The following is a 14,366-nucleotide window of genomic DNA, read 5'->3' as shown; positions in this document are numbered from 1 at the left end:
AAAATGTTGGGGTGCTAGACCCAAAATTTTGGTCCCAATCCTTTCCTCCTGAGGGAAAAACTGAAGACTTGTGAGTTCTCTCCCAATTGTGTCTCTGCACCAGTGGTGGAGTTTTTGGCGACAATGTGTCTCAGCCTCTTCTACCTGTTTCATTGTGGGTTTTTTCTCATTTGTTCAATGTGTAGGAGTTCTTTCTCTAGTTTCTGGATTGTCTTCATGGAGAATTCTTCTGTATGTCTCTGTAAATTCATTATGTCTATAGGAGGAGGTGACTTCAGGAAATTCCTATATTGTCATCATAGACCAGAACTCCCAAAGAACTATATTTTTAATTTTACTTCAACATTTCTAAATCCAAGCCTTTAGTAACTTAATATCTTATATTCTTTTCCAAATACATATATATATTTTATTATGCACAGTGGATCATATATAACCTTTTATATGGAGGTTAGACTTTCTTAGCAAATAAATAATAAATAATCCAACGATCATATATAAAAAGAAAAAGCATAGCATGGAAAGAAACTACCAAAGGAATTGAACAAATATCAACTTAAGAAAAGAAAAAAAAAAGTTTTAAATGTGATAGAATTAATAGAACCTACATGTGCCTTTTTGTTCTTGGGTACACTGAAATTACTCTTTGGCTTGACAGCTTGAGTTACAACAACTTTTGGAGAGACTGATTCTAATGAGCTCCCATAAAATCGTTGAAAAACATGATACTTCTGCACAGACCTAAGAAAACGAGGATCTCTAGATTTTTCTGAAAAAGAAAAGACTTGAAATGTAAAACTATTATTTTTTTTCAATAACATTCTCACTAATTCTTCATACCATCCCATGCACACATGTACTTTTTAGTTTGAATAGTAATTTAGTCTGATTTACTTTTGTTAAAGAGGGAATCTTAAGTCAGGCTAAATCTTGTCTATGGAATAATTCCTTACTTTATTTAAAGGACAGAAGTGACAAAACACTCTTTCACTGTCTACTTCCCAAAGCAAATATTAGGATGCTACAAAGAATGACAGATTCTAGGTATTACCTCTGTTATGTGCCCTGTGAATGAGTTTAAGAAGAAGGTAGGGGCAAAATCTAGAATATATCCATCTTAGATATTCTGGCTTCTGGCATCACTTGATAGGAAAATCCTTACTCCAACCATAGCTGCAGAGCCAACAGTTTAGCAATTGAAGAATACTTTCACTATGGAAAAATCCAATGACACAGGAAATCCCAACAATCAAGGTATGACTTGCTCCCACACCCAAAACAAACTACAATTTAGACAATAATTAAGCTGGTTAATTTTTCTGTGTCTATATCTACATATATCAAATTAAACCACTTTGGAAGGATATTAATGGTTAATCTAAAAGACCCCCCCACATCTTTCAGGATCTTAGTAGCCATTTATAAACGCAGACTGACAAGTATTTCATATGAGCGAGCTTACTATGCACACTCAATTCTTCTGTAAGTTTTGTCAACTTGAAGAAGGGTGGAGGTTAAGCGTCAGGATAGACAAAAGTGAGATGAAGACAAGGGAACCAATGAGACAAGATCCCTAATTCGATCTCTATGGATCTACTGATAGTGATCTCATGGGCCTCTTTTTGCAGTTCTAACCATCCTCAGCAGGAAGGTACATAAAATGCTAGAACTTGGTACACGTAATCAACTGGGTGATGTAAAAGCAGCTGAAATTGCTTGAAAGACTATGGCCTTGGTGTTTTGAACTTCAAGGAATACACAGGCATTTTAACTATAAACCATATTTCTTTAAAACAGCTTCTAATTTTTATGGGGACAAATGCAGGATTGGTTCACTTCCTAGGACATCTGCATACCTGTGTACCTATGACTATCAGTAAACGAAGTGGGACTTCTTCATTACCATCTTTACTGTCATACATCTAAATACCTTGTAGACTATCATTATTCAAGAAATATAACTTATAGGGTGCCTGGGTAGCTCAGTCAGTTAAGTGTCTGACTCTTGATTTCAGCTCAGGTCATGATCTTACACTTGTGAAAGCGAACCCTGAGTCTGCTTAAGATTCTCTCTCTGCCTCTCACTCTGTCTTTCTCCCAGTTGCGTGCACATGCATATGAGCTCTCTCTCAAAAAAAATTAAAGTAAAAAAAAAAAGAAGTGGCTCCTAACCTGATAATTTTTCATTACAAAATAAAAAGCAGAGACTGAAATTGATTTTAATTTATTTCACCAGAGTCACAGTACTCACCATCAAATTGACACTTTGTCCTGTCATAATCATCACTAAGCGGTCTGTGAGAATGCCAATGCACAAGTTCATCAAATTCCTTTTGTTTAACCAGTGAAGTTACAACAGGATCATCGCTATGATACAAAAAGAAATATATGCATATTTTAAATTTCATGCTTCCAAACAGAACACAGCACAGATTTCATTTTTTTAGATTTCATTTTTTAATATTTTTAAAAAATCACAGCCACCTTTCCTCTTTCTGTAAGATGATGTGGGTGTTCGAATCCAGAAAGCAGTTTATTAGGTGCCTAAGAACCCAGAATCTAGCCAACATGTCTAACAGTACCATCAACATCAACAAATATTCATTATTGATCCATTAATTAAAAACATCCAGCTGGAGTACTTTTTTAAAAATGTTTATTTATTTATTTTGAGAGAGAAAAAGAGAGCTGCACATGTGCACATGCATTGGCAGGGGAAGGCAGAGAGAGGGAGATAAAGAATCCCAAGCAGACTCTGCACAGCCTGCATAGCCAGTTGCAAGGTTTGATCTCACCAACTGTGAGATAATGATCTGAGCCAAAGTCAGGAGTCAAACGCTTGACCGACTGGGCCACCCAGGCAACCCCAGCTGGAGTAATTTTACTCTAAGATTAAAACCATGTTGATTTGGGGGCACCTGGGTGGCTCAGTGTGACCGACTTCAGCTCAGGTCATGATCTCGTGGTTCGTGAGTTCAAGCCCTGCGTTGGGCTCTGTGCTGACGGCACAGAGCCTGGACTCTGCTTCAGATCCTCTGACTCTCTCTCTGCCCCTTCCCTGTTCATGCTCTGTCTCTCTTTCTCTCTCAAAAAGAAATGTACATTAAAAAAAATTTTTTAAACCATGTTGATTTTAACCTAGTTAAGATCAAAGACACTGATAAATTTGCTATTAAACTCATTCGGTATTACAAACACATATTGCATCTAATATATTCCATTTAATCTGTTGCACTTCACAGAATTGTGACATTTGTTGTAAATCATTTGTCCACCCAATCATTTATTGAGACATTTTTGTTCTTATACCTCTTTAAGAAAGGCAAATCTTTCAAAATGTCACCAACAAACTTATCAACCAATTCACATGACATTGGAATAAAACCCAAGTTAGGAATATTTTCCTTGGAAGTATCTGTAAACAAGTAAAAAAAAAAAAATTAAGACATTGTCAAATGTGAAACTTTCATTCAGGAATATTATACATCATTTTGTAAAGTTTTACATTAAAAACCATTTTTCATTGATTTTATTTACATTTATCAATTCCAGACCTTCCCATACAGCTATTACCCACATTAAAACGTTTTGGAACATAGCAGAGTATAACGAAATAGGCAGCATTTAGGCACATAGGTAAGTAAGTAGAAAAATACCTGTGTCCTCTTTATTCCTTTTATTTTCCCCCATTATAAGGAATTTGAATATGGAACTCTTACTCAGATATCTACCCTATAAATACTTTTAAGAAAATGAAATAAAAAAGAAGTTAGGGGAAATGAAATTTGGTATCTTTACAGTATTTTCTTACATGCTCTTTGATATCCATGTATAGATATATATGTGTATATGTATTTCTTCTATATATACACATAAACTTGATAGATACCGTACATAACACACATATATCCTATATATAATATTTGGCTAATAAATGCTTTTTTATTACTATCTGGTTCATAATTCTAGGTAAGCTGCTATTGCTGTGCCTATTAATCCCTTGGTGTTCACTGTTCTGTGTTTGCCTGACATCTTCCCCCTCCAAGTCTCTGCCAGAGCACTTTTCTTCTTACAGCCATGTGAAGAAGGCCAGAAGTGCTGAGTCTCCACTGCCCCAGAGATAACCCTCAGCCAAAAACATGACAACAATTTCACAGTAAATGCCCCAGTCTCTTCAGGTGAGACATCTCTGAGGTGGTTTGTACACCATTCTAAGATTCTCAGTGAAATCTACCTGTAGTTACCCACAGTGGAAACCAATAGCCTGTCCTACATTGGTTTTGTTCTCTTCCCGATCTTACCTAACCACTTCCTTATTTGCTCTTCCTGGGATCAATAAATTACTTGCACTCAATAGTCTGTGTCTGGTGAGGGGTGCCTAGGTAGCTCAGTTGGTTGAGCGTCTGACTTCGGCTCAGGTCATGATCCCACAGTTCATGGGTTTGAGTCCTGCTTTGGGCTCTCTGCTGACAGCTCAGATCCTGGAGCCTTCTTTGGACTCTTTGTCTCCTGCTCTCTCTGCCCCTTCCCCACACGCACTCTGTTTCTCTCTCTCGAAAATAATAAACACTTAAAAATTTTTTTAAAAATTTTAAGTCTTGGGGCGCGTGGGTGGCTTGGTCGGTTAAGCGTCCGACTTCAGCTCAGGTCATGATCTCACCGTCTGTGGGTTCGAGCCCCGCGTTGGGCTCTGTGCTGACAGCTCAGAGCCTGGAGCCTGTTTCAGATTCTGTGTCTCCCTCTGTCTCTGACCCTCCCCTGTTCATGCTCTGTCTCTCTCTGTCTCAAAAATAAATAAACGTTAAAAAAAAATTTTTTTTTTTTTAAATAAAAAATAGGGGCACCTGGGTGGCGCAGTCGGTTAAGCGTCTGACTTCAGCCAGGTCACGATCTCGCGCTCCGTGAGTTCGAGCCCCGCGTCGGGCTCTGGGCTGATGGCTCAGAGCCTGGAGCCTGTTTCCAATTCTGTGTCTCCCTCTCTCTCTGCCCCTCCCCCGTTCATGCTCTGTCTCTCTCTGTCCCAAAAAATAAATAAATGTTGAAAAAAAAATTTAAAAAATAAAAAAATAAAAAAAAACAAAAAATAAAATTTTAAGTCTTGGTGAAACTCATCTGGATATAAAAGTATATATATTCTTCCCCCATATTTGGAAATATATCAACACATCCCAAATTCCCATTAGCTTTCCTTCTCATATTCCTTAGGGGGACATTTTATTCTTCTTGAAATTCAATCGTATGGAAACATCTTCAGTGATGCTATGATGATGGATAAATTCGTTTTTGTATTTCTTACAATGGTGAATTATTTCTTCATTCTTAAATGATATTTTAAGAATTATATGTAATTTCACTATATTCTGATTTCTATCATTGTTATAGGGTAGTGTATCATAGACTAATTTTTGTTCTTTAACTCTTGTTAAGATATTTATTTTTTTGTATTCTACAGCGTTACTATATTGTATCCAGTGTGTGTTTTTATCTATGAGTGTATACGTGCTTATGTTTAATTTAGCCCACTTGGGATTCATCATACATCCTTATATGTGCAATCCTTGTCTTTCATCAATCCAGGCAATACCCAGCCACGATCTCCTCAAATATTGTCTAACCCACATTGGTTCATTCTTTCCTTGTGAATCTCCAAATGAATGAAAGGCTTGACTTCTTCGTTATATCTTCTTTTTTGACATATCTTTTTTTATTGTTTCATCTCTTATTTCTTTTTTTTCTTAAGTTCTTTCCAGCTTTATTGAGATGTAGCTGACATATAATATTGTATAAGCTTAAGGTATATAACATGGTCATCTCTATTTTGAAGTGTAATTCTTTTGATCTATTTCTAGTTCACACATTCTCTTTAGCAATATCCAATCAGCTTTTTAACCTATCCATTGACAATATTTTCATTTCTACAACTTTGGTTACTTTATTTCTCATGTTTCAAATTTCATATTTTTTAAGCATTTTAAGTATGTATATAGTATATTCTACTTTTGATAATTACAAAATTATTCTAGTTCCATAGCTTATTGTTTCTCTTAGCAGTTTATTTCCTCTGTTGTTTTATAAATTTGTATTTGTAGTCAGATTTTTCAGAGTATGAGTAAAACATGTATCCTGTAAAACCAGGCCTTATGATGTTTTTCCCCTACAGAGAATGTACCAGATTCTTCTGATCACCTTATTTATCTGGCTTAGTGTTATCTTGACCCTACTTACAATGTAATTGAAACCACAGATTCTTGGGAAGATGGACTTATAATTAAAAATTATCAGAGTAATTCATTTTGAATTACCCAGAGATCAGCCTCTCCCTTTATTTTTGACTCCTGGAATTTCCCTTCTATTTTTTTAAGTTTAGCTGTGATAATACAAAAAGATGTTTGGTGTGTCTGACCAGCATTTCAATTGTTTCCCGAAAGAGATTTTTCACCTGATTTATACCGCCATATTGATAGAAATGAAACTCACATATAACTGGCATTTTTTTAACTGGCAACAATTAGTTACGAGCAAAACATACATATATATATGTGTGTGTGTGTGTGTGTGTATATATATGTATGTATATATATATATATATATACACACACACACACACACACACATATATATATATATATATATATAACCCCAATGATACAGTGAGAGGTAACTTATTATTAAAATGCGTAGTGCCAGAAAATAATTTAGACCTGTAGCATTTAGTTAGTGGTGCATTCAAAACATTTTCAGAGACTTGAACTGTCATTTCAAATTAATTTATAGATTTATTACCTTTGATTGGTGATGGACTCTTTTCAAGAAAAGAAAGTTTTGTTGTTCTCAGAGGAAATGGCTTTCCAACAGAAAACTTTCTGACCAACTTTGACACAGTATTCCAGAGATGTTCATAATCCTTCATAATGACATCTCCCAAATTCAAATGTAGGCCTATATAATATTTAAAAGTACTAAACATTAAAAGTCATCCCTATATATAGAGAAGCACACATTTTTACTAAATTCATAGAGTTCTGAAATATTTCTCAAACAGTGAAATTTTCAGTGAGTTCCACACGATACCTAAATGAATATGGTCCCTAATGTGACTATAGATTTTCAAATTATCTTGTTTTCCTATTTGATAGCTAAGTATTAAGATTACAACTGTCTTAACTAACAATAACTGTGAATATCAATTTTACAAGGTTAAAAAAGGTTATGCCACATATAACTTCTACAACCAATAAAACTGAACAAAGCTCATTTTTCAGAGATGAGAAAATTTGTAGAGGGTTGCTAAACTTAAATGCAGTTAACTCATTCCAATGTTTGCTATGTGTAGGAACCAAATTCTAGAGGTCAAATAAGTTTCAATAGTGTACAATGGGCTATAGCTCTCTTAAAACATGTTTTTTTTTTCCCTTTTGGCTATTAAGAAACAGCAAAAAATTTATTCTAAGAAAATAATTCAAAGAAAGAAAAATAAATTTTAATTTTTTATTTTTTTCCAAATATATAAATCAGCTTTATCTTTGGGAAAAAATTAAAATTCCCTAAATATCTCATAGTAATAGGTTGATTATATTAATTAAAGTAAATATTTTTTAAATGTTATGCATATATTTAAATGAAAAATTCAACTGTTAAAATGATCCAGAAATGCTAAATACCCAAACACATATTTTTTCTAAGAATACTTGTGGAGTATATTAAGTTAAAATTTTTAAAAATATAACATTCACTCTGATTGCAACTAAATAAAACTTATATACATGTATAAACAAAGATTGGGAGGAAAATAATTGTTATATGTTGGACATATAGGAAAATTATTTTGAAATTTTAAGTTCTTTATAATGTTTATCTCTGGGTGAAAGTACAATTATTATAATATATTAAGATGGTACCTTCAACATTTTCATTTTCATAGTAAAAAGCAATATTCTTCAACAAAAGCTCATCACTTAAGTCGCAAAGGTGAATTAAATTCAGATTCCAAAATTCAAAAATGTTTATATTACTTAGGATGAAATATTCACACCACTTTTTCTGAAAATTAGAAATAAAACCAAGTCACTGACAATTGCTATACTAGCAATAAACTATTATACAACTTCAAACACATCAATAATCCAATGAAAGACAAGTTGGCAAGGTTCCTCCAATTCTTATTAATGTAAGACCTTTTGAGCTGGATAATGATGAATGCTTTATATCTAAAAAGACTGGATCATAAAATAAAACCAAACTGACCAAAAAATTAGTTCAACATTGTTCCTTATTCTGAATCACAGAAACCTGTGTTGGACTCAATACAATTTTTTTCCTCACACTAATGCACAGATATAGTTCCAATGCTACAGAAATACTTCTGCTTTCAAATGCGCCTCTGTTCTTTACTGAGGTTTTAATGTTTTCTGGTTTTACTTTCAGGTCAAAAGAGAATTTAAAATATGGCATTTGTTCAGGGGAAGATGCTGAATCCTCAAACTCAAAGATTCCGCTCCATCTACTTTGGTGTGCTCTTGTGGAGTTTATGACAGTGAGGTTTTATCTTCATGTCTGACACAGGCAGAATGTCTTCACTGGCCACACTTAGTTCAGAGCTGAGTAGACATGAGTAGACAACCTCAGCGAGTAAAAGCCTAGTCATCTTTTCAGCCAATGATAGCGTTTGGGGAATAAAGTTCAGTAGGGGGAAAACCAAGTGTTCTCTGCTCCACAATCCCTCAATGATAAAACCAAACACTTTCCGAACATGAACAATTTATTTATCTATGTTGATGTGGAAACTGACCCCAGAACTATCCAATAGAAACGTAACATGGGCAAGCAGCATATATCTCATTCTAAATTTTCTAGAAGTCACATTAAAAAAAAAAAAAGCAAAATTAATTTATTGATCTAACATGACATATCCAAAATGTTATCATTTCAATGTGTAATCCATGTAAAAATATCAACAGAATAGTTTATGTGTTTTTCATACTAAATTCTTTTGAAATCTGGTGTTTCTTTTAAACTTAGAGCACACCTCAATTCAGACTACCCACATTTCAAATGCTCAATATCCACTTGTGGCTATGGGCTACTGCTTTGAAAACCTAGTTTTGACCAAATAAGTTAGGGAGACTGCCCAAGGTTCATGAGAAATCATAAATATCAAAGTAGGAGCCTCCTGCCTATAGTGTAATTTAAACAATAATAAAATACTAAAAAGACCTCCACAGAGCAATAGAGCAGTGGTTCTCAAACTTTAGCATAAGCCTCACATGGAAAGATTTTCAGATAAAACACAGATTACTAGGCATCATCCCCAGAGATTGATTCAGTAGGTTTGCGGTAGAGCCTAAGAATTTGCATTTCTAAGAAGTTCCCAGGTGATGCTGATGCTGTTGGTCAAGGGAACCATACTTGGAAAACCACTGTCACGTAAGGTTCTCTCCACCTAATCCTTTCACAAAATACTACTAAGTACACAGTAACGTGTGAAAATAGTATAGGAAATATTCCTCATTTTATACACTTCCTACAAGAGGTGCCTCCATGTGGTCTCCAAGTGTCAAGATGTGAGTAAACATTAAACTCTCCCTTCAGTTTGCTTAGCTGCTTTCTCCAGAGGTCTCAGAACATGCCTTTCTTTGTGAACATTTCAGAGGCTACCTGAATTTACACTTCCAGTCACTGGGTGCTACCAAAATGAAGCATGGAGAATAGAAAGGAACAGAGGGATGCTTGACTGTGGGATAATCAGTTGTTTCCCCACATTAAGAGAGCAGAAGATGGTGGGAAGGGCACAGATTTGGAGGCTGGAGAGAAATGAAGTTAGCTCCAACTCGATCACTCAGTTGTGCTAATGGGCCACTTAACCTTTCTGAGCCCAAGTTTTTCATTTGTAAAATGAAGATATAAGAGTAGTAGTATTATATGTTAATAGGCTAGGTAAAGTACACACATAAATCTGGTGCAAAATAACTGGTAGCTATTCCTATCTTGCCCAGAAGTCCATGCCATCCTAATTAAAGAATGATGGTTTCTATCAGCTACAACCACAATGTCCTGCAGAGCCATCTTAGAACATTCCACAATTTAGACAGACTTTATAATATCCTTTTCACCTAATGACCATTGTCCATAAAGAAAATTGCTTATAAAACTCTATAAAGGAGGGGCACCTGGGTGGCTCAGTCGGATAAGTATCCAACACTTGATTTCGGCTCAGGTCATGATATCACAGTCCTTGAGATCGAGCTCCCTGTGGGGCTGTGCGCTGACAGCATGGAACCTTCTTGGGATTCTCTCTCTCTCTCTCTCTCTCTCTCTCTCAAAATAAATACATAAACATTTAAAAACTTACCTAGGGAAAAATTCCCCAATGGGATTTGGGATATTGGAAAATATTTTCTCCCCAAAGCATCAGCAGAACCACATGATATTGTGTTCACCACAACACAAAACCTTGTAACACTTGTTAGAACAGTTGCAAATGCCCATAAATACAAACCTAGATAAACAATCATGAATATTTGTTTCTTAACTTTAATTGTTGATCCTACATCCCTATTATGCTATTTCAATAAATACAATCTAAGCACTACAAAGAAAAATCCAATTCAATTACTTCCTAGTCACACTCAGATCAATTCCCTTCATGAGTCTCCACTGCATCTCCCATGCCAGACTTTGACAGGAGTGTTACCTAAGTGTCATCCTCATTTCAGTAAAAAAAAAAAAAAAACAAAAAAACAAAAAAAAGTGCCTACCACTCAGTATGGCTGTCTCCAGTTATACCTCACTCTTTAGTATTCTATACAGGCAATAGCCCCAGATCTCTTCTATAGAGATTAAATGGTCAAATGGCCGTGAATTGACCTCTAGTTGGTTCCATGGAATTCCTAGTCTACTGAAATATAGTCTTCAAATTTAGAGGGTTTTTTTCCATGTCATTTCCCACTTAAATCCCCTCATCTGGCTTCTGAGAACTCTGTGAAGAATCACAGGTTCTCCTTCCCTCTCAATCAACTACCATGACTCATTTAGAGCCTACAGGAATTTTCAGATGCCTTCCCTCAGGAAGCATAGGGAAGATTTCCCACACTTTCATGCCTAGACAACACACTGCATTTTCCAGACAAGTTCCCTGGCATACATAGCCACAGGTATCCTAGGTGAGGGTAGCTTTCTCCCAGTCTTTTTCCTGGGAACTAAATCACAGCTTCTTTTTATACACAGACCCCTGAAGCTTTAGGAAGATTCTATCATGCCCTTCCCACCCCGCTTACGGTGATTCTATTCATTTATTCCCCAACTCTCTCCCCCTCCTCAACTCATGGACACTTTATGAGGGAGATGTAGTGGGGGGCAGAAGATGGTAATTGTCTTTTTCAATAATATTTGTTATACATAGACCAACAATTATTATTTTTCCCCAATCCCTAAAGAATCCCTAACTACATTTCAGAGTTATCTCAACCTGTATACAAGGAAGCTGGGGTCTTCATCCACCAACTCCTCATCTGTCATTGGTGGAAGGCATGAGAAACATTAATACCCCAGCATTTCAGATCAAGAAAACAAACCTTCAGGCAGAGAGTTGCACTTACAGTAAGAGGGAAAAATAGGTAAGTGGGAGACATAGATAAGGAAACAACAATAGCATCTGCCACACTCCCTGATGAATACTTCCTCACTCCCACCTGTTGACCCATGCCTTTAACTTTGTCTAATGATCATTCACAATTCTTTATTGATCATATCAGGACCTCCAGTTCTACAGTTCCTCTACTTTCTCCTTATCCAATAGAGTCCATTTGGTCTGTCTCCAGGAAACTTTGTTTCCTAGTCTATCATTTTTACTACCTTCTTGCAAAGATACTAAAGTCTCTTTTCCTTTTTTATTTTCCATCAAACTGTACAAATCCACTAATAGCATTTTTGTGCCTAAATTATCTTGTCCCTTTTTTCCATACCATCCAATTAGTTGCTTTCCTTGTGCCTATGGCCATGTTGTTGAGACTACAGAAAAAGAAAATCATGCAATAATACATACCGATGCCACTATAATTGGTATCTCGGTTTCTCAGTACAGTTTACTCCCCTAAGTTTCCCAATAAATATTTCCAAAATATTTCCTGGTTCTAAACTTCTGGGCTTGCTTCCTTGCCACAACATTCAGCATATGACTTTGTCTCCTACTTCACAAAGAAAATTGAACCAGCACATAGGAACAAAGTTATCCTACAACTTCTATCACAGCCAATGTTGCACTGTTCTTTCTTTATTGTCTCCTATAAAAATGGCAATATTGCTCCCTCTGTATAAGAATATACTCTAGATCCTATCCCCTCTCACCTTATTTTCCTTGTATTTTCATCCTATTCTCTTAATTTTATGATCAGCATTTAAACATGCTCTGTCTTTGCCATTTTAAAAACATTCCTAATAGACCCACTTTCCTATCCCATTTTATCCTGTGTCACTTTCCTTAATCTCAACCTGTTACATGTAAACTTATTTTCACCTTTATTTTCTCCTTTCTACTCACCACTGAACCCACTCTACCACAGATTTTTGCTTCTAGGCTCTCCATTAATATGTCTCTTCATTAAAATCAACAGTGAGTCCTATGTCATTAAACCCAAAGTAGTATTTTTGGTCCTCAACCTCCATAGCATTTGGTACTATTAACCACAACCACCTTTTGAAAATCCCAGTTCCTTTGACCTTCACAACAATCTATTGTCTTAGCTTTCTGCTCTATTCATCTAAGCAGCTCCTTCTTAGTGTCTTTTGCTAGTGTCAATCTATCCCTAACCATTTAATATTGGAGTATCTCAGGTCTCTGTCCTAGGCCCTCTTGTCTTTCCTAAAATAAGTTTATCCACCGCCATGGCATTAATTAACATCCATAGGCTAGTGATTCCCAATTCTTTACCACCAACTTATTCCACTCCACTAAGCTCCAAACCAGTATTTCAAATTGTCTACTAGGTATCTCCATTTGGATATTTCACTGGCAACGTAAACTCAATATTCCCAAAACTGAATTCATAATCTTTCTTCGCAATTATACTTCATACAATGATATTGTCCCCACAAATGCTCTAGCCAGAGATCTAGAGTCATTTGACTCCTCCCTTTTCCTCATGCCCACACTAAACAAGTTTATACTTTAAATAATTCTTGAAATTGCCTACTGCTATTCATCCCTACTTACCATTTCCTTAGTCCCTAATATCATTAGCACATATATCAACTGAGGTAACAATCACCCAAATGGTTTCCCCAAATCCATTTTTACCTCTACAATGAACTCTCTGCATTGCAAGCCAAAGAAATTTTTTTTTTAATGTTTTGTTTTGTGACAGAGAGAGAGCATGAGCAGGGGAAGGGCAGAGAGAGGGAGACACAGAATCAGAAGCAGGCTCCAGGCTCTGAGGTTTCAGCACAGCGTCCCACGCAGGGCTCTAATTCACAGACTGTGAGATCATGCCGAGCTGAAGTCAGACGCCTAACCGACTGAGCCACCCAGGCGCCCAGAAGAAATTTTTTTTTAATGAAAGTGCCATTCATCTCCTTGCAATCATTCAGTTGGTTCTCATTGTGCTTATGATCAAGTTAAATCTCCACATTCTCTTCACAGGACCTATACAGACCTATATGATTTGTCTCTTACCCATCTCTTCAGCTTTATCACTTTCTCTTTCTATTCTAGTTCTACAAGTTGTATTCCAGTTCCTTGATCATGCCATTGTCAGGATGATCCCGCATGCTGTTTCATCTCCTAGAATCCAGTGTCCTTCCTCTCACCAACTTGCCAATCCCTCCTCATCCTTCAATATTTGCATTACTTCACATCTCTTCAATTCTTGGAAGAAGCCATCCTTTTCTAACTGAACTGAGACTTTTTATCACCAGACTCTAAAGTATCCCGTAATTCTTCCTTCATATTAATTTTAAAAAATCAGTATCTGTCTTCCTGCAAAATGTAGCTCTGTGAAAGTGGTAGGATGAGATGGGTAAATATAGTCTTATTTTTCTCACTGTATCCCCATTGATTCACACAATGCATATACATTAGATAAATATTTTGGGGCTAGCTTACTAATTGATTGGTTCTCAAATATTTTTCTTGAATATTTTGACTAAAAGTGTCAAGATTCTCTAAAATTTTCCATTTAGGGGCGCCTGGGTGGCTCAGTTGGTTGAATGTCCAACTTTGGCTCAGGTTGTGATCTCATGGTTTGTGAGTTTGAGCCCCACATTGGGCTCTGTACTGACAGCTCGGAGCCTGGAGCTGCTTTGGATTCTGCGTCTTCCTCTCTCTCTGCCCCTCCCTTGCTTGCAGTCTGTCTCTCTCTCAAAAATAAATAAAC

The 14,366-nt window shown here is 36.1% G+C and overlaps 1 protein-coding gene across 3 annotated transcripts in view; it reads right to left on the bottom strand.

The window, feature by feature from the left end:
• DDX60 (DExD/H-box helicase 60) overlaps positions 1-14,366 on the bottom strand; it is a 115,619-nt gene that overhangs the window by 82,123 nt on the left and 19,130 nt on the right. For all 3 annotated transcript variants that reach the window (XM_040470970.1, XM_040470962.1, XM_040470979.1), the window contains 5 exons: positions 7,899-8,040; positions 6,784-6,939; positions 3,310-3,415; positions 2,252-2,367; positions 609-769 (listed from right to left, as the gene is read on the bottom strand). In XM_040470970.1, coding sequence (XP_040326904.1) covers positions 609-769; positions 2,252-2,367; positions 3,310-3,415; positions 6,784-6,939; positions 7,899-8,040 — 681 coding nt within the window. The remainder of the gene's footprint in view (positions 1-608; positions 770-2,251; positions 2,368-3,309; positions 3,416-6,783; positions 6,940-7,898; positions 8,041-14,366) is intronic.

This window comes from Herpailurus yagouaroundi, unplaced genomic scaffold, assembly GCF_014898765.1.
Source record: "Herpailurus yagouaroundi ecotype Mexico unplaced genomic scaffold, PumYag 28, whole genome shotgun sequence".
In the NCBI taxonomy this organism is placed as follows: Eukaryota; Metazoa; Chordata; class Mammalia; order Carnivora; family Felidae; genus Herpailurus; species Herpailurus yagouaroundi.
This window is presented reverse-complemented; position numbering and strand designations above follow the sequence as displayed.